We start from the raw sequence: 18,888 nt of genomic DNA, 5'->3' as shown, positions 1-18,888 counted from the left end.
ATGCGCACCTGGAGTCACGTGATCAGTGCACCTGGAGTTACGTGATCACGGTTTTTGCTCGAATTGTGTCAAAGCGTTGCACAAGTATGATATTTATTGTACATTTGGTACATATTAGTTAATTTAGGAAGTTTGAATTTACTTAGATACTAAAACAATGGAATCTCATTCCCTGACATTTCACGCTCACTTCGTAGTCAGACCTGCCTTCGGTTTTCCCTCGGACATCCTTCGGCATGTATAAATCAAGGTCATTTCCAAGATGGCGGGCTGGTGTTGTGATGGATGTCACACTTGGGGCGATTAAAACCCAGCGCTAAAACGATAAAATGAAAATATAGTATATGTTATATTCATCAAAGATATCAAGTGAAAAGTCTTGGTATTGTCGAGAAAGCCATGTTTCGTGTGAAGAAGAAGTCTTTGCGGAGGAATGTTGCAGTGGAGGTATGTGATATCGTTCGCTTTCATGTTTACGTATGTAGGATTAGAGATGTCATAATACATGTAAATCAATAGAATATTGATGTATTTTGTGACATTAGTGGATGAATTTGTTAAGGAACACGATTTAAACACACACAGCACTGACTTACAGCACCTACACGGTAGACATGCCGTTGCATTGAAATGGCTTCCCACTGACTTACTGTAAATGCACAGAGACTTAGGCTGAGTTTATAATGTATGGCAGAGGAGGGGGGGGGGGGGGGGGGGGGGCAGGCGAAATATTTTCAATATTGAAATAAATAATTCAGTGGTGATATATTTCTTCTTTTAAATGTCACCTCTTCAAGTTATAAAATAAAAAACTTTTGACTTTGAGATTACACCAGTTTTAAAATAATTAAAAAAAACCAATCCTAACTCGTTGAAGGAAAAAGCATCATTATTTTATTCATAGTTTACACAATGTTTATTGCAGGTTGAAACAAATGCACCCAATTTCGCATGAAGAAATATTTCACCATTCAACTATTTACTTCAATCATATTCTATATAGAATCAATACTGAAATCAATATTGATTGCTCAGTTTCTTGAGCTTGAGGATTATATTTAGCTTTCAGCACCAGATTGAATTGGAAATTCAATATATTATGATTGTCATATACAGTAATGACAGTATTGATATACTTGTGTTCACATCAGATTGACAATGTTCCTGAGATCACAGATAATCAAACAAAGAATCCATTCACAGAAATCATGTTACTGTCTGGTCATGCTGACATCGTACATCTGCTCATGGTCATTGATAACACAAGGTAAAAACAACTCTAACTTACCTCTATGCAATAAATATACACCTCTATCCTTTAAGGCTGGGTGCCTATTGTTATTTTAAAAAGTGAGAAAATTGTATCAAAGGTGGTGCAGTGATAGTGTACTTGCCTTTGATCTCAATTAAGGGTCTCAGGTTAGATTCCTGGACTTACCATCACTTGTGAGTAGAGTTTGGATCCTAACAATCACAATCACGTTGAACATCACAAGAATACTGGACACGACATTGACTGGGACTCTGCTACATGTATTATATATAGCACCAACTACCATCAATGCCTTACACTTGAAAGCTGGTATACAGACTTTGAATAAAAACCGCTCAACCGAAGTCAACAATTACTGGCACAATACAATAGACTCATTCATGACCTCAAACAAAAGATTGCGACTTGTGATAACATCCACCCATCTTTACATAACAATACTGACTAATTATCATTCACATTACGACTGAACCAAGTCATGTTTCACCTAATTACGAAAATGGCCATTTCACAGTTCACAAAGAATTAAAACTCTCAAATCATGTTTGATAAAATGACCCTTTACCCTCAGAAATTTGGTTCAATTTGACAATAGACCAGAATATAATTATGTTAATAGATAGAACTTGGTTGACAATGTTTTGTTGCTTAAAGACTTACTCAGAAATTCAATAAATTAATTATTATAACTTTCTATTCCATTTCCTAAGGCTTGTCTCTGCCGCTGATGATAACACAGCGATAATATGGGATGTACAGGTATGGGTGATTAACTTATTTTATGGGCTACCTGTGGTCTGTTATAGTTAGAATATTTATTAAAACACTGCATTGATCTTGTCTGGGGTATCAGGGGTGGATCAGGGGGGTGTCCTGTGGTGTACTGGACACCCCTCTTTCTCTAAATACATTTCTTCATTTGGGACACCTCCATAACCAGTTCCTGGATTCGCCCCTGGATATGTAGCATGATTAGCAATTAGACCCACGGCCAAAACGCAGCCCAAATGGTCTATGAATAGCCCAAAGAAGAGATAACTAGCTAAAAGCTAGTGTGAACTGCTTCGGCATTTCTAATGAAACAGTAATGAAAAAAGGGTAAATTATACACCGTGAAAAGATGAAAAAACTTACTGACGTTTCGGACGCTAGTCCTTCGTCAGAGTAAAAGTCTTTAATTTTTTTTTCGGTGTATAATTTACCCTTTTATCATTACTATGAATAGCCCATGAGGGCAAAGGCTGAATGGGCTATTAACTCGTAGACTATGAGGACGAGAGGTCTAATTACTTTAGTCTAAATCTACTTATCGGCCAAATAAATAGGTACAAAAAAGTTTTGAAATTAGGTTAAAAACATGAGTAATTCCCCATTCTTGTATTTTTCAAAACTGGCTCTTTTTCCTACTATTAAGTAATCTATCACTAATAGACCACTGGTAGCTTAACCAATCAGAGGGGAGGATTTGTGATGTACCCTTATAGGTTTAGACTAATATCTATTACTATAGACAGGTAATCTTGTGGTTTTTAGACAGGAAAAAAGCTTCATGTTCTACAACACCATACACGACGAATCACCTGTATGCTTGTGATGCACCAACCACAGGAATATCAAGGTGAAGATATGCCATTATCTTCCGTACTTTTACTAACAGGATCGTCTGACAAGACGATTTGTGTATCCTTATGAAAATCCTGACCTGATTATTGTGTATCTCCAGAGAACATACCCCATACCTCCTTCATCGAGCTAGAGATCTATGGTTTGATCCATCGTTAATGATATATAGGTCTGATTTGACTTCTCTCTAATCCATCTAGCTTCAGTTTTCAATACTCTTAAAACTTGGCTTCCCGGGATACCAGCATTTTAGCTTCAGAAACTACCATTGTTACTGTAAATATAGTTACTTTACGTTGACCTTAATAGTGGAATTACTTTTACTCTGGAACAGGGTACATAAAACGGCGCTCACTCTGGAACAGGGTATACGTATGAAATCACGCTCTCTCCTCTCTGGAACAGGGTATCTATTTTCACAATAAAGGAACAGGGTATGGCTTTCAGTGATCTTGCTCTGAAACAGGGTATGAATTTCACAGATTTTACTCTGGAACAGGGTCAGGGTTCAGAGGGCTCAGTGGCACATCCCTACCCTAAATGGGCAAGAGTACCCCCCCCCCCCCCCCCGGGTAAACTACCCAGTGTTTAAAAATTTATCCTTAACATACATGTCATCTAGGTATGGGATATTGAAGATGGATTGTGTTTACATATCATCACTGAACACAATAGCTCTGTAAAGGTAAAATTATTTTTACTATTTACTAAAATAAATTTAAAATAATAAGATATTGAACATGTATCTTTCTTTTAGTGTTTGGTAGCCATGAAGGAAGAAAACATGTTTTTTTCTGGTGGACAGGATTTATGTGCGTGGAATGAACAGGGAACTCTTCTTTATAAACTAGAGAGGACAGCAGAACCTTGTGAGTTAACAGAACTGTTGTGAATTTGCTTCTCTAAAGTTCATACACCGAATCAAAATATGGTGACCAATTTGAATAACTATTGTTTTGCACTGACAAGCGACTGACTAGCCTCGTGTTCACGTGGAAACATAGCAGCATTTTCACATGTATAGGAGGCTAGTCAGTCGGTAGTCAGTCCAGAACAATAGTTATTTAAATTGGTCGCCATATTTTGATTCGGTGTATACAGAGACCTGTTTGTGCTAAACTGTAGAGACAATAATTAATACAATTAATATCATATCCAAATTCTCTGACCCATTCATCACTTTCCATATATCGGTTCACTGGATCCAACATGAAACAAGGTTCACACATAATTAAATGATTAAAATAACTAAAATTAATTCTTGCAGCCTGGAATAAATAGGTTGGAGTTTGACCAGTGAAAATAGTAATACTTCATGTTTACTAGCAAAACCATATTGCAACGTCAATACAGCAGCTGTATGCTGGCCATTTTCACGAAAGCTTGTCACAAGTTGCTAAGTGTCCACAGGCAATCAATCTCTCATTGGCATTATATGAATGATGAAGTATCGCTATAATGTTCCCAAATTCACCTCCACAGTCTTCTAGACATTTACCAGGGTTACCAGTACTAGTCATCCAATCAATCAATCAATCAATAATTTATTTAAACACATATCGTCCAAGAGCTTATAAGCTGGTTCAAAATACAAACAAGATTGAACTTTGGAAAATGAGTAATTTAATAGGCTTTATGCCCACCAAAATTAATAAGAACATGTGTTGCTGTATTTTCTAGCTGATATCCATACCATGCTACCCATCAAGAACAGCAGGATTGTAACGGCATCAGATAAATCATCTTTGAGTATGTAATATCATGTTCTATCATTAGAAATGGGTGTTGTTTGGTGTAATGATTGAAGTAAAAATTAAGAGTCAAAATATACTATAGTATGCCCTAAGGAGAACTCAAAAACGTCTTTGTTGTTAATCTGTGTTAACACTACACTACAAGGAACAACCACACTGGATATGCCACCAGAAAATGAGCCCTGCAGACATATATTGAACTGCAGCTCATTTCTACTAATATTTCAATTGTAATCTGCATTACCCTACTTTACAGTGTTCAACCTTCCCTTGTAAAGAAAACATTGCCACGGCACTCCCACAGTTGCCCTTTAACCATGTTGTCCATTTTAAGTGGAAATGGACCATTTAATACCTTTTTCCAAACTACTTCATTTAATTACTTAGGTATTTTTAACCTATGGTTTTGATTGATGATGGTGTTTTTGACTCCTATTTTGAATTCGTAGTGGTGTACTGTATAGTGAGGTCACCTGTTGATGCTAGTGACTCCTCCAACATTAGAATTGAGCCATTCAAGAAGCTCTCACCACACAGGGAGTCCATCAGGTGTTTGATCAGTGTTGCAGGTATGTAATACATATATCAAGTAACAATGACTCATACAGGTCTCTGGATAGCATTTTTGAGTTACATTCTCATTTACTCAGGTTAGCCTTCTATCAGTGTCTAAATATTCACAAATACCAAAAGTAAAGTAAAGAATGTACAACTTCAACAATACAAACACTTTGAAATTCCACAGACCTTCACTGGAATGCATGTTGAATAGTCTGCACAAAATTGAGACTAAGCCTGAGCAACAGAGAACTTGAAACTGAAGTATTAGATTACAACCTTGACATATTTGCACTGCTTATGTTGGGATAAATGTGTTCTTATTAATCTACGTAACACTGTGACTTTTAACATACCTGTGGGCTGGGCGTAATGTTTTCCCATGTCATACCACATGTCATTCTCTAGGGTATCATTTTCTTGTTTAAAATTAGCATATGAGAATAAATGTGAATATAGATACAATACACCAAGCTAAGCTGTAGGTCTTCTTATTAATATTTATTACATTTGCAACAACGAAAATTGCGAGCTTGTCTAACTGCTGTGGTTTGTGCTCTAGATAGTATGATTGCTTCTGCCTCACTGGATGGAGCGATTGTGATATGGAGCACTCATTCTCTCTCCTACACCAGACAACTAAACTACATGAAGAACTATGAAGGAACAGATCACATGTATCCCTACAGTGTACAACACTTGTTTGCTGTTGATCAGGTCAGTACTGGTGTTATGTAATGGGCATGACAATATGACAATGATAATGATGGTGGTGATGTTGATGTTGATGACGAAGGTGATGTTGGGGATGATGATGATGAAGGTGATGTTGGGGATGATGATGATGAAGGTGATGATGATGATGAAGGTGATGATGATGTGGATGATGATGATAATGATGCTAATGATGATGAAGGTGATGATTATAATGATGATGGTGGTGAAGTTGATGTTGATGTTGATGACGAAGATGATGATGATGATGAAGGTGATGATGATGTGGATGATGATGATAATGATGATGAAGGTGATGATGATTATAATGATGATGATTATAATGATGATGATTATAATGATGATGGTGGTGATGTCGATGTTGATGTTGATGACGAAGGTGATGTTGGTGATGATGATGATGAAGGTGATGATGATGTGGATGATGATGATGATGATGAAGGTGATGATGATTATAATGATGATGATGGGGATGCTGCTGCTGCTGCTGATGATGATGAAGGTGATGATGATGATGAAGGTGATGATAATGGGGATGATGATGATGATAATGGGGATGATGATGATGAAGGTGATGATATAATGGGGATGATGATGATAAATATGATGATGATGTTAATGAAGGTGATGATGATGGGGATAGGGATGATGCATGATAATGGTGATGGTAATGATGATGTTGATGCTGGCAATGATGATGATGCATGGTAACAATGATGATAATGGTGGTTGTAATGATGGTGATGATGATATTGATGATGATGATGGTGATGATATGATGGTGATGGTTATGGTTATGGTGATGTTAATGATGATGATACTAATGATGATAATGGGGATGATAATGATGGTGGTGATATTAGTGATGATGTGGTGATGGTAATAATGGTGATGATGATGCATGCTAATAATATATAATGATGATATATAGTGATGGTGGTAGTGATTATGGTAACAATCTGGGTAGTGATGACATATGATGATAATGATGATGATGATGATATTGATGGATTATTATAACTGGTGAATAGAGGTAAATAACTCTACCAGAGGCTGATAAGTACTAACGATCAGGTGTAAATAAATAGAATATTCTGATCTTGTTCCAGAAGTACATTTTTGCTTCCATTGGCCGTGGATTCTTTGTGTATGATGCCATGTCAGGTACATACAGACTAGACACTGCTCTATGTGTTGTTTATATGAATCAGTGAGTATGCTGAGGAGGTAACAGCTTTATTCTTATCGCTAGGTGACTGTCTTTCTCGGGTCAAATCAGCACATCATGGTAAAGTACTTCACTCAGTACTCCTATGCAATGGGTAAGTCAGTCTAGCTTGGTCTGTAATGTTGATTTTTTGTATATGGAAGAGAAACCAAAGAAAAGTTCTCAAAGCACTTCTTTTTATACGAAAGTGGGTGTAATGATTGAACCCACAACTGAGTAGTGAGAAATGGTATGAACTAAGAGTACACCGAATGCCACTGGTTAGATCTCTCTGTGCATAACAAGTATCTTAGCTTACGCTATGTATAAAAATCTTGTTTGCAGATTTCTTCTTGCAACATGTTCACAGGATGGTTCTGTCAGATTATGGGGTTCACCAACTCCTGTTCTTGTCGGTAGGTTACTTTGATTCTAATAGTTGTCTTACTACTATCAGATGAAACTTGATTGTCAGTTTGTACTCCTATTTCTTATTTATCTTTTGGGGTAAAAGTGTGCACTATATCTAATAGTTATGATGATTTTAAATTTGGTCTTTTTTAAAGGCCTTTTTAGACTTAGTGAAAACATATCCCATTTTGAAAAAGGGTCATTTTGAACCATTTTTGGCCAAAAGTATGGACTATAGCCCATGGTTTTGATGGATTTTTGGGTATTTTTGAACCTAGTGAAGAAATTATCCCATTTTGAAAAAGGGTCATTTTCAACTAATTTTTTTGGCCACAAAGTATGGATTATAGCCACTTTTGGCCCATGGTTTTGATGAATTTTTAATTTTAGGCCTTTTTGGTGGTAAAAAAATTATACTATTTTGAAAAAGCTCCATTTTGTGCCTTTTTGGCAAAGGAAGATGTACTATATATAGCTATAGGTCTTTGACATTAACTCTTACACTAACCAAATATATTTGATATTATGCTTTATATTTCCTAAACCTTTTTGGACTTTCATTTCTTGTTATTCAACACAGGTGGAGGGAGTCAACCTGTTGGTGGTGGGTCTTGTATAGAGACTTTTCTTGGCTTAAAGTGAGTACCAACAGGCTTCTGTACTTTACCATATTTATTCGAAATGAGTAAAAAGTTCATGATTTTTATATTTTTGTAGTTTAAAAGAACTGCAAGCCTGTAAAGAACCCACTGTGCCTACCCTTCTGGGTGAATGTTTGGCTCACTCAGGGACTGTGCATGTAAGTTGCTATTAATAATGACAGTTGAGGAAGGATGAGGACCTACTATAATTGTACTATCTCTTGGTCACTTGTCAGTAAGAGTTGAGAAAGGACTATGAGACCTAATGCACCATCTTTCAACACTGTGCTTGATGGTTTGTTCCTTGGACCCAAATCATCCTTTTTTATAAGGGTAGTACTTGGTAGCCAGTGTTTAACAGACATATAGCCCATGTTCCATGATCATAATTTAATTGGAATTAGGAGTTATATTTTTGTGTAGGAGGAAATCAGAAACTCTGAGAAAAATATTGGAGGCACAGGAAAAAGCAACTCTTCTCACATATGATGATTAAACCCAAAATGATGAGACAGATAGTCAAGTTATATACAGTTGTATCATTTTATTGAATGGTTCTTTTCATAATGTTGCAGACGGCAGTGGATTGTGGTATTGAAGGGTTTGCATCATGTGGAAGTGATGATCTTGTAGTCTTATGGAAGGTCAGTAATTATTAAATACAAACTGAATACAAACTTTACATAAGTCCAACCTAATCACATAAAACATGACTGCGTTATGAATTGTTTTCAATGTGTACGCCTCGTGTGAGTATTGACGTTTGATATTAGTCTTAGGCCCCGTCCACACGTATTCGGAAATTTTTGTATCCGCAAATTATTTTTTGTGGATACGAAAATGTTTGCGTCCACACGCAGCGTATTCGAATCGTTTTCACCGTTCACACGTATCCGTTTTCATAAAATTTGCGGATACGGATACAAAAAATTGCGGACACGTGTGGACGCAACCCGTATCCGCAAAAAAAAAATTGCCCTCGTCCACATGTATCCGGAAATTTTTGTATCCGTATCCGCAAATTTTCGAAAACGGCCTCCAGAATGGACATTTTCGAATACGCCCCGAATACGGATACGTGTGGACGGTCGTATCCGCAAATTTTCGAATACGATGACGTAAACACGATTTTGCGCATGCTCAATAAAAAAACTATCCGTCAAATGGACTAGGCACTAGCGTGCATCAGGGCCGATCATGAAATTTCCGGATACGTGTGGACAGTGAAAACGATTCGAATGCGCTGCGTGTGGACGCGAACATTTTCGTATCCGCAAAATAAAATTTGCGGATACAAAACTTTCCGGATACGGTGTGGACGTGGGCCTTACCTAATATTTTCCCATTTTAGACCACGTGTCATTCTCTAGAGTATCATTTTTTGTTTATCGGTTAAACATGAATACATATGAATATTGGGGCCACAAAAACATACAGTCCTATTCTTAAGAGAATGAAATGTGGTTGAATGAAAGTGAAAATGGTTCATATCTTAAAACTGACAACTGGTAACTCATAAGGGGAAAAAAGTATTTTCATATGCTGCATAGGAGTAGTCATGTGATTATGTCTGTTATTAGACCTAATCCTATTCAGAACAAGGCAGGATAGAGAACCTCACATGATTTAGAGTGATTTTACTTTGCAGAATAGTCCACATAATACACTGTAGCAGACACTACCCTGCAACTCTATTGTTTTCATTTGTCTATTTTACTATTAGTCACAAGTAAGATCACTCTATTGTTTACTTTATATACAGTCAATTCAAAAAATGTTGTCGTCGACCAACTCAAGCCTACGCAACTGGACCGAAAGGAACTCTGGGTAGCAATCATTGAAGCCGAGTTGACTCCATAATTTTATCTGACTAGTTATGCCTTGTTTACAGCACGAACCTTCGTAGGCGAGCGGGAAGTGTTGAAGGAGACGTTTTTTTAATGCCTCCACTATATTTTCGGGATTGTGAACTGAATCATAAGTACTTTGTTTTTCTTTCCCTAAACCCGAACACATGCATTTAATGGATTGTTTCTCTCCATTATTATCTTATTACTAGCGGGAACAATTAATTCAGAACGAATATTTAAACGCTTCAGTGATTTTTACCCATACATTGCTTTCGGTGCAATCGCGTAGGCTTGAGCCTGTCGACGACAACGTTTTTTGAATTGACTGTAATTATTGCCATTTTCGCCTAATTCTAGAAAACAAATTTATTCAACTCTCACTTCCTCTCCTTTCATCAAACAGAATGGAACATTACAGAGACAGAGAAGAAATGAAACTCTAAGACAAATTCTGCTCTACGAGTACAGCATGTAATATGGAAAATACATAGCAATTTACTGATTATGCTATAGAATATACTTTTGGGCCAAAAATGGCCAAAAAAGACCCCTTTTCTAAAATGGGGTAATGTCTTCACTATGTCTAAAAACACCCAAAATCTATAAAAACCTTTTTAGCCAAAAGTGGTTCAAAATGACCCTTTTTAAAATGCCATAATTTCTTCACTAGGTCCAAAAACACCCAAAATCCAACAAAACCATGAGCTATACTCCATACTTTTTGGCCGAAAATGGCTAACAATGACCCTTTTTAAAATAATAAAAAAATTTTCAGTCAGTCAGAAAACATCCAAAATCGATCAAAACCTAGGGCTATAGTCCATGCTTTTTGCCTGAAAATGGCCAAAAATGATCTTTTTTCCATCCTTCTTTAATAATGGCTATCTTTTCAAAAGGTGTGAAAATGGCCCAAAATCGATCAGAACCATAGGCTATAGTCCATGCTTTTTGCCTAAAAATGGCCAAAAACGACCTGTTTTGCATGACTCATAAATAATGCATATCTTATCAAAAGGTGTGAAAATGGCCCAAAATCGATCAGAACCATAGGTTATAGTCCATGCTTGTTACCTGAAAAAGGCCAAAAATGAACTATTTTACTTTCCTTATAAATAAATATTTTTTCTAAAGGTGTGAAAATGACCCAAGTATTTGTATCACGTGAGTTACAACTTATAAATCATTTAGGCTTCCTGTGTTAGGATTGCCATTGTTTGGGCTTCCTGTGTTAACTCTCTCGTAAGCTACCATCTCCCGTAAACGACCTATTTTGCATGGCTCAAAAAAAAATGCATATCTTTTTAAAAGGTGTGAAAATGGCCCAAAATCGATCAAAACCATGGGCTATAGTCCATGCTTTTTGCCTGAAAAAGGCCACACATGACCTATTTGGCATCCAGCATAAATAATGCATATTTTTTCAAAAGGTGTGAAAATGGCGAAAAATTAATCAAAACCTTAGGCTATAGTCCATGCATTTTGCCTGAAAATGTCCAAAAACGACCTATTTTCCATGCCTCATAAATAATGCATATCTTTTCAAAAGGTGTGGAAATGGCCCAAAATCGATCAGAACCATTGGCTATAGTCCATGCTTTGTGCCCGAAAAAGGCTAAAAGTGATCTATTTTGTATCCTATATAAATAATAGATTTCTTTTCAAAAGCTGTGAAAATGACCCAAAATCGATCAAAACCATGGGCTATAGTCCATGCTTTTTGCCTTAAAATGGCCAAAAACGACCTATTTTGCATGACTCATAAATAGAGTAGACTCTCTTTGAACGACCACTTTTGTAAGCGACCATCTCCCGTAAGCGACCATTTTTTGAATTCCCCGTCTTGTTCCCCATATAAACTCTGTAAAAAAACTCTCTCGTAAGCGACTACCTTCGTAAGCGACCGCGACACCTTTGGGGTTAAAATTTTGGAAATGTTCATTGTTTTTACTCTCTCGTAAGCGACCATCCAAGAGCCAGTCAATGACAGATCCTTTAACAATAAAACATTTAAGAACATAGAGTCATCGGGTATTAAAAACCCGACGAAACATTGACAATTATAGTACTGTAAACATATAGCACAGTTTACTAAAACAGTTTAATCGTTAATACAATAGTTGTAACGCGTGAGTTACAAATTATAAATCATTTAGGCTTCCTGTGTTAGGATTACCATTGTTTGGGCTTCCTGTGTTAACTCTCTCGTAAGCCACCATCTCCCGTAAACGACCACTTTCTCCTAGCCCCGGGTTGGTCGCTTAAGGGAGAGTCGACTGTAATGCATATCTTTTTAAAAGGTGTGAAAATGGCCCAGAATCGATCAAAACCAAGGGCTGTAGTCCATGCTTTTTGCCTGAAAAAAGGCCACAAATGACCTATTCGGCATCCAGAATAAATAACGCATATTTTTTGAAAAGGTGTGAAAATGTCGAAAAATTAATCAAAACCTTGGGCTGTAGTCCATGCTTTTTGCCCGAAAATGGCCAAAAATGACCTATTTTGAATCCCTCTTAAATAATGCATGTTATTTCAAAAGCTGTGGAAATGGCCAAAAATCGAACAAAATCATGGTCTATAGTTTTGCCATTTTGCATGGCTCATAAATAATGCATATCTTTACAAAAGGTGTGAAAATGGTCCAAAATCTATCAAAACCATTGGCTATAGTCCATGTTTTTGCCTTAAAATAGCCAAAAATGACCTTTTTTATCCCTCATAATTAATGCATATTATTTCAAAAGGCGTCAAAATGCCCCAAAGCCCCAAAGCTAAAAATGATCTTATTTGAAAATGGAATAATGATTGTTCACAAAAAAAGATACTTGAAAATCATCCATCTTTTACAATATCCGAAAGTTGACTTTCTTCACTATTTTTGTCGAGCAAAAACATTTATTGTTGATTGTTTGAACGACGATTTTAAAAATGCCCCTCCGATCTAATACTTTGGGCTATAGTCCATATTAATTCATATGAAAATAAAAATTAAGAATACTGACATAAGTAAACTGCTGTTTAATTTTATCGTCTTATTTTGCTTACTTCCTCTGATAGACTTTCCTTTCTGGAGGCATAATACTAACATACTAACAAACTACTCATGATTGTAAGCTGCAGGGCTGCTACTTGCGGCCAAAATACGCAGCCCGTAAAGTCCTCCACTGGCATTGTTCGTAAAGGGGTTTGAACAGCTATTCTAAAACTCATGAATATTTTTAAATATTGAAATGAGGAGAAAACAAAGCAAATCACTACTGTGACGGTGGTTTGGAAATGTGTTCTTAATTTGTATTAAATTTTGTAAACTTTTTCTTTGATTTTCTCCAAGAAATATTCATGAGTTTGAGAAGTAATTTGAAACACTTCAGAGAGTTCTTCCTCCGATTTCCAAACATCTCAAAGTCAGTTAAAAAGACTCAGATGCGCCTCGTTTTTTCAACTCACTTTTCGATGTTTGGAAATCGGACGAAGAACTCTCTCAAGTGTTTGAAATATTACTTGATAATAGCGCTATATGACAAATAATTTAATTTAATTTTTAGTTGAGACACATGCAGTTTTCAGACACAGTTTCCCCATCTTCCTCTGTATATAGCATCATATGAACACCAAGGTATACCTCCATTGTTAATAGTAGTACACTGGTAATAATGCTTGCCTAGATACATAAATGGAAAGACACAACACTTTCCTGCAGTCGTCTTTTTACAGCCCGCTAAATAATGAATAAACAGGGGGAAAATGAATCAATAAACATCTCCAATACCGTTATTTTATAATCGTGGTAGAGTGCACGCCATATATCCAGGAAACGATTACTAGCCATGTAGAGCTAAAAATGATTTAGTTATCAACTACTTCGTTTTAAAATAGCTAAAAATTCACCCAGGCATTAACCAAATAAAGACACGTACAAGTACGTACTTGCTATTGTTGCCTATGTTCTGTTCTCGTTATAAGCACTATTTTGGTTTGATTACACGGATATATGGCATGCACTGCAACACAGCAACCTCATGTGCAATGTACATATTAGTGACCTCATGTGCAATGTACATATTAGTGACCTCATGTGCAATGTACATATTAGTGACCTCATGTGCAATGTACACATTAGTGACCTCATGTGCAATGTACATATTAGTGACCTCATGTGCAATGTACACATTAGTGACCTCATGTGCAATGTACACATTAGTGACCTCATGTGCAATGTACATATTAGGGACCTCATGTACAATGTACATATTAGTGACCTCATGTGCAATGTACATATTAGTGACCTCATGTCCAATGTACACATTAGTGACCTCATGTGCAATGTACACATTAGTGACCTCATGTGCAATGTACATATTAGTGACCTCATGTACAATGTACATATTAGTGACCTCATGTGCAATGTACATATTAGTGACCTCATGTGCAATGTACATATTAGTGACCTCATGTGCAATGTACATATTAGTGACCTCATGTGCAATGTACATATTAGTGACCTCATGTGCAATGTACATATTAGTGACCTCATGTGCAATGTACATATTAGTGACCTCATGTGCAATGTACATATTAGTGACCTCATGTGCAATGTACATATTAGTGACCTCATGTGCAATGTACATATTAGTGACCTCATGTGCAATGTACATATTAGTGACCTCATGTGCAATGTACATATTAGTGACCTCATGTGCAATGTACATATTAGTGACCTCATGTGCAATGTACATATTAGTGACCTCATGTGCAATGTACATATTAGTGACCTCATGTGCAATGTACATATTAGTGACCTCATGTGCAATGTACATATTAGTGACCTCATGTGCAATGTACTATTAGTGACCTCATGTGCAATGTACATATTAGTGACCTCATGTGCAATGTACATATTAGTGACCTCATGTGCAATGTACATATTAGTGACCTCATGTGCAATGTACATATTAGTGACCTCATGTGCAATGTACATATTAGTGACCTCATGTGCAATGTACATATTAGTGACCTCATGTACAATGTACTTATTAGTGACCTCATGTGCAATGTACATATTAGTGACCTCATGTGCAATGTACATATTAGTGACCTCATGTGCAATGTGCATACCAGATACGAAAATAACATTTGGTAACTGTTCTAGATCGCTTTGTCATTATATCACATCGATGTGTCTTTCTTGTGCACACACTACTCATGCTGTTGCCTTAAATAAGGGTGCTAATCCCAGCACCACTGCTTGATGGAAAAGAGGCCTTAGATTATTATGTGGTAAACAGTGTGTGCACGGATTCATGGATTCACGCAGTCCCTGGCCTTTATATTATGTTGAAATACACAAATTATTCGTTGCTTACAGATTTCGCAGTTCTGTCCCGAATAATCTCCAGCACAATGACAGAAGTATTTGGTTCTGCTATCTTGCAAAATACACACCCCTCCATTCAAGCAAGGTTCGTCCTCGCAAAGATTCTGAATGTAGATAAAAGTAGCAACAGAAAATCTTAAAAATCTCATATAAAATATATTTAAATAATATTTGTACTGTGATATAAACACGCGGGTAGCTGTAGAGCACGAGAAGCAACCTTAGGAACGCAACGAGTAGCCAACAGATCTCAGGGTGTCCTCTGATATAAACAGTGTGTTTTGTTCAAATTTATTTATTCATACACAAATAATCAAAAGAATAAATTATTTACAGAATTGTAAGATAAAGATATAAAGTATATGAAGTTACAGAGAATATTATATTTAGTAGGAAAATAACATGAGGTATGTAATCTCTACTTTCACATCGCCATAATGCCTTGCGTTTTTGGGGGGTAACCAATCAAAAAGCTGTCCCAAATTGAAAGGTTTCTTAATTGAATTTATACTATACCTGCTTTTATCTGTACGATACTGATTATCAGTTTACTCCAAGTTATTTTTGCGTGTGCAGATCATCAAGAGTTTTGGTCTTACAGAAAATGTATTGACTTACGAAAAAAATTTTTAAATTTACCTTAAACGTCTTCAAGCTTCTATCTTTTTCTGCTTTTTAATTCTTCATTTTATCTTTGGATACCAAACAAGGTATTTTCAACATTGTCTGATCAGCCTTCAGCAAAATAAGTGGGTTTTTACCCTCTGGTTACCCCACAAAGACGCAAAGCATAATGGGGATGTGAAAGTCGAGAATGGCTGTTGAAGAAGTTTAAACTATCGAGTCAACAGCCACAAGCCGACCCCCAAGTGTTTTAAAACTCCACACAGCACAGCATACAAGTTTTTTTTTACTTTTATAGAATACAAATTACAATGAACGGAATTTTGGATAGGAAAGACCCAACTGAAAGTGCGCGGCGTGCCGTGTGCTTTCGTAGAGTAGGCTCTCACAACCAATCAGAACTCGAGACTTATATATCTATATACATCTATATACAGTTTTATGTCAAGAGAGCATAAATATTATTTTTGCTCTCTTGTTTAAATCTATTCATAATTTTAATATCAAACCAATCGCCATGGTAGCAGTCTTCTCAGTAGAACATCAAATATTGTTCCACAAACAACTAAAACATCCGAGTTTTAGAGGGAAAATACACTAGGGCTTTTCATTTTTCAAAAGTAACAGCAAAAAAGAAACAAAAAATACCATCACCCATAATCATTGCTTAATTCTGGAGGTATGGAACATAGCAACGGTAACTACTAAGAGTCGAAAACATGAATTGTTCCACAAACAACTAAAACATCCGAGTTTTAGAGGGAAAATACACTAGGGCTTTTCATTTTTCAAAAGTAACAGCAAAAAAGAAACAAAAATACAATACAAAATTACAATCACCCGTAATCATTGCTTAGTTCTGGAGGTATGGAACATAGCAACGGTAACTACTAAAGAGTCGAAAACACGCGAGAACACAACCCTAGGCTCCAAGAAAAGTTTTTTTAAAGGGGGAAAAGAAGAAGAAGTTAAAATAAAATATAATAGACGTTCAGAGCATTTAGTAGGAGAAATCGTACCTTAATGTTCAGATGTATAAACTGATCGTCTGCTTGTAAATCTATCTTGCTGGTGTAACTGTCTGAAGACAAGATCTCACATATGTGAACCCGCTCAGCCTTCGAATCAGAAGTAGTGTTGAAATTCACTGATAAACACCATGTCTCTTGTACACAAGCAAAAGCACAATGCATCTCATCGCGAACTTTTCTCGTCTTTCGTGGCATCTGTTGCGGCAAGTTTAATTTCCGCCCGACGTATTTTCGAAAAGCCAGATTTCTGTACTCATCATCTTGTTGGATAGTATAACAGATACAATACAATAAAACGAGAAACCAAGGTACTGAACCATAGGCCATCTGGTTTCGGGAGAACAGTTTGACTGTTAATCTAATAAAATCTTGGGATATTTTCAATAATTCGTCGCGCGCACTGAATCAATATAAGTTAGTACCAAACTTGCGCAAATACTGAGCTGCATTTGCTTTAACTAAACAGTGTCGCTTGTTCAAATATTCTAATGTATTATACAGAACCAATAGAAGCATTGTGTGGGTGATAAGTGGGTATCTGCACCATCATTACTTGACGTATCTATACTGAACTGCTTATAACACTGAAACATCACGCAATCTAAAAGTACGAGGAATTTGGAGAAGTTTAAAAGTTAGAAAAGAAAGTTAAAAACATATTTAGTAATGAATGTAGTAGTTTTTGCAGATACAAATCTAAATTGTAAATTATCGTTCTTTTTCTTTCACTAAAATTAAAATGTTAAATAACACCGCTTTTCCCTTTAAGGCTGTTTCGCTCGCTCTAAAACTATGTTACATACATACGTACCTTTATGACTTCCAGAATTTAAACGTTACAATCTAGCAACAAAGCAAATATCATAACAAGATCTCCATTACGGAGAGCACTGTTCATATCTAGAAAAAACAGGGGGGGACGGCCTAGGGGCAATATGTTAAACCAGTGAATACACGCAACAAGCTTTAAATATAGATATTAGGGAAAGTGTTCCCGTAGAGGCAATTTAATGTCGTATCATAATTGGTATTTAATTATGCGTATTTTTACCCTAATCGATCAATAGCCTAAAGGCCACAGCTTTAATTTACACATTTTGCCTTGTTCTCGAATTAACCTGTTCTCCTTCACAGCCGCTATTAGTGACGTGCCGCAACGCTCAATCCCCAACTTTAGAGAGTAACCGAGTGACGAGACTAATGGCAGCTGCGTCTACGAGACTAGTCAAAGCCATGTTTATTCCCGTAATAATAAAGAAACATTATTCATTTACTTTGTCTAACCGCATGTTAGCTCATCCTGAAGTGCTTGAAGGCGAGGAGGATACGCGGCGGAAAACTATTGTTACAGTCAACACAGTCTATTCTTGGTTTGCAATCAATCCAAAGAGAGCACAATAACAAAAGGGATGTCCGCCATGTTGGAAGATATAACAAAAGAATTCATTGACATGGCGGCTATGACGTCTATTGCAAACGAAGAATTGCTTAACGCCGAAAAAATATTTTTCTGAACAAAATATATGCTTGCTACTCGAAAAAATATTAACCCATGCTGCGCCCTAAAATGTCTAATGAGATACTTTATTTTTTTGCGGTTCGGAATCCTAAACAATCGTATTTTCAAGACCTCGGGCACAGTTTTTCCCTATCCGGACCTCCTGGCCGGTAAATAACATGTATGTATTTATCTATTTTTAAAAAACTTATGTTTACCAAATCTAGCTCATTTTAACGGCTCACATGTGGTGATGTTCAAAATGGTGTTTTACTTTTTCGCTCCACGTTCCCAATCAGCTCTTTTTGTTAA

The 18,888-nt window shown here is 36.5% G+C and overlaps 2 protein-coding genes across 2 annotated transcripts; one reads left to right on the top strand and one right to left on the bottom strand.

The window, feature by feature from the left end:
• The first annotated feature begins 256 nt into the window (after positions 1-256).
• Positions 257-11,248, top strand: LOC116297089 (WD repeat-containing protein 41). The gene is made up of 16 exons (XM_031705241.2): positions 257-447; positions 1,152-1,267; positions 1,984-2,032; positions 2,807-2,953; positions 3,519-3,581; positions 3,654-3,765; positions 4,577-4,645; positions 5,100-5,219; positions 5,771-5,925; positions 7,053-7,107; positions 7,196-7,265; positions 7,496-7,566; positions 8,142-8,199; positions 8,279-8,360; positions 8,778-8,846; positions 10,456-11,248. The coding sequence occupies exons 1-16, from the start codon at positions 400-402 to the stop codon at positions 10,525-10,527; spliced, it is 1,356 nt and encodes a 451-aa protein (XP_031561101.2). The 5' UTR covers positions 257-399; the 3' UTR covers positions 10,528-11,248.
• Positions 11,249-13,612: 2,364 nt separating this feature from the next.
• On the bottom strand, positions 13,613-17,533 carry LOC116297086 (uncharacterized). The gene is made up of 3 exons (XM_031705238.2): positions 17,067-17,533; positions 15,413-15,527; positions 13,613-13,767 (listed from the first exon to the last, which is right to left on the bottom strand). The coding sequence occupies exons 1-3, from the start codon at positions 17,403-17,405 to the stop codon at positions 13,613-13,615; spliced, it is 609 nt and encodes a 202-aa protein (XP_031561098.2). The 5' UTR covers positions 17,406-17,533.
• Between the last annotated feature and the right edge of the window lie 1,355 nt (positions 17,534-18,888).

Source organism: Actinia tenebrosa, unplaced genomic scaffold (assembly GCF_029948245.1).
Source record: "Actinia tenebrosa isolate PJP-AT-01 unplaced genomic scaffold, QUT_ActTen_1.0 PGA_scaffold5__44_contigs__length_20552954, whole genome shotgun sequence".
NCBI lineage: Eukaryota > Metazoa > Cnidaria > Anthozoa > Actiniaria > Actiniidae > Actinia > Actinia tenebrosa.
Note: the sequence above shows the minus strand (reverse complement) of the source record. Positions and strands in the feature narration are given on the sequence as shown.

Coding starts and splice junctions, on each gene's coding strand:
- LOC116297089 (XM_031705241.2), top strand. CDS start 400: ATGTTTCGTGTGAAGAAGAAGTCTTTGCGGAGGAATGTTGCAGTGGAG. Junction 5,220..5,770: donor GTGTTTGATCAGTGTTGCAG/GTATGTAATACA, acceptor TTTGTGCTCTAG/ATAGTATGATTGCTTCTGCC. Junction 8,847..10,455: donor ATCTTGTAGTCTTATGGAAG/GTCAGTAATTAT, acceptor TTCATCAAACAG/AATGGAACATTACAGAGACA.
- LOC116297086 (XM_031705238.2), bottom strand. CDS start 17,405: ATGGCCTATGGTTCAGTACCTTGGTTTCTCGTTTTATTGTATTGTATC. Junction 15,528..17,066: donor TTATACATCTGAACATTAAG/GTACGATTTCTC, acceptor ATCTACATTCAG/AATCTTTGCGAGGACGAACC. Junction 13,768..15,412: donor GGGACAGAACTGCGAAATCT/GTAAGCAACGAA, acceptor TTCATTATTTAG/CGGGCTGTAAAAAGACGACT.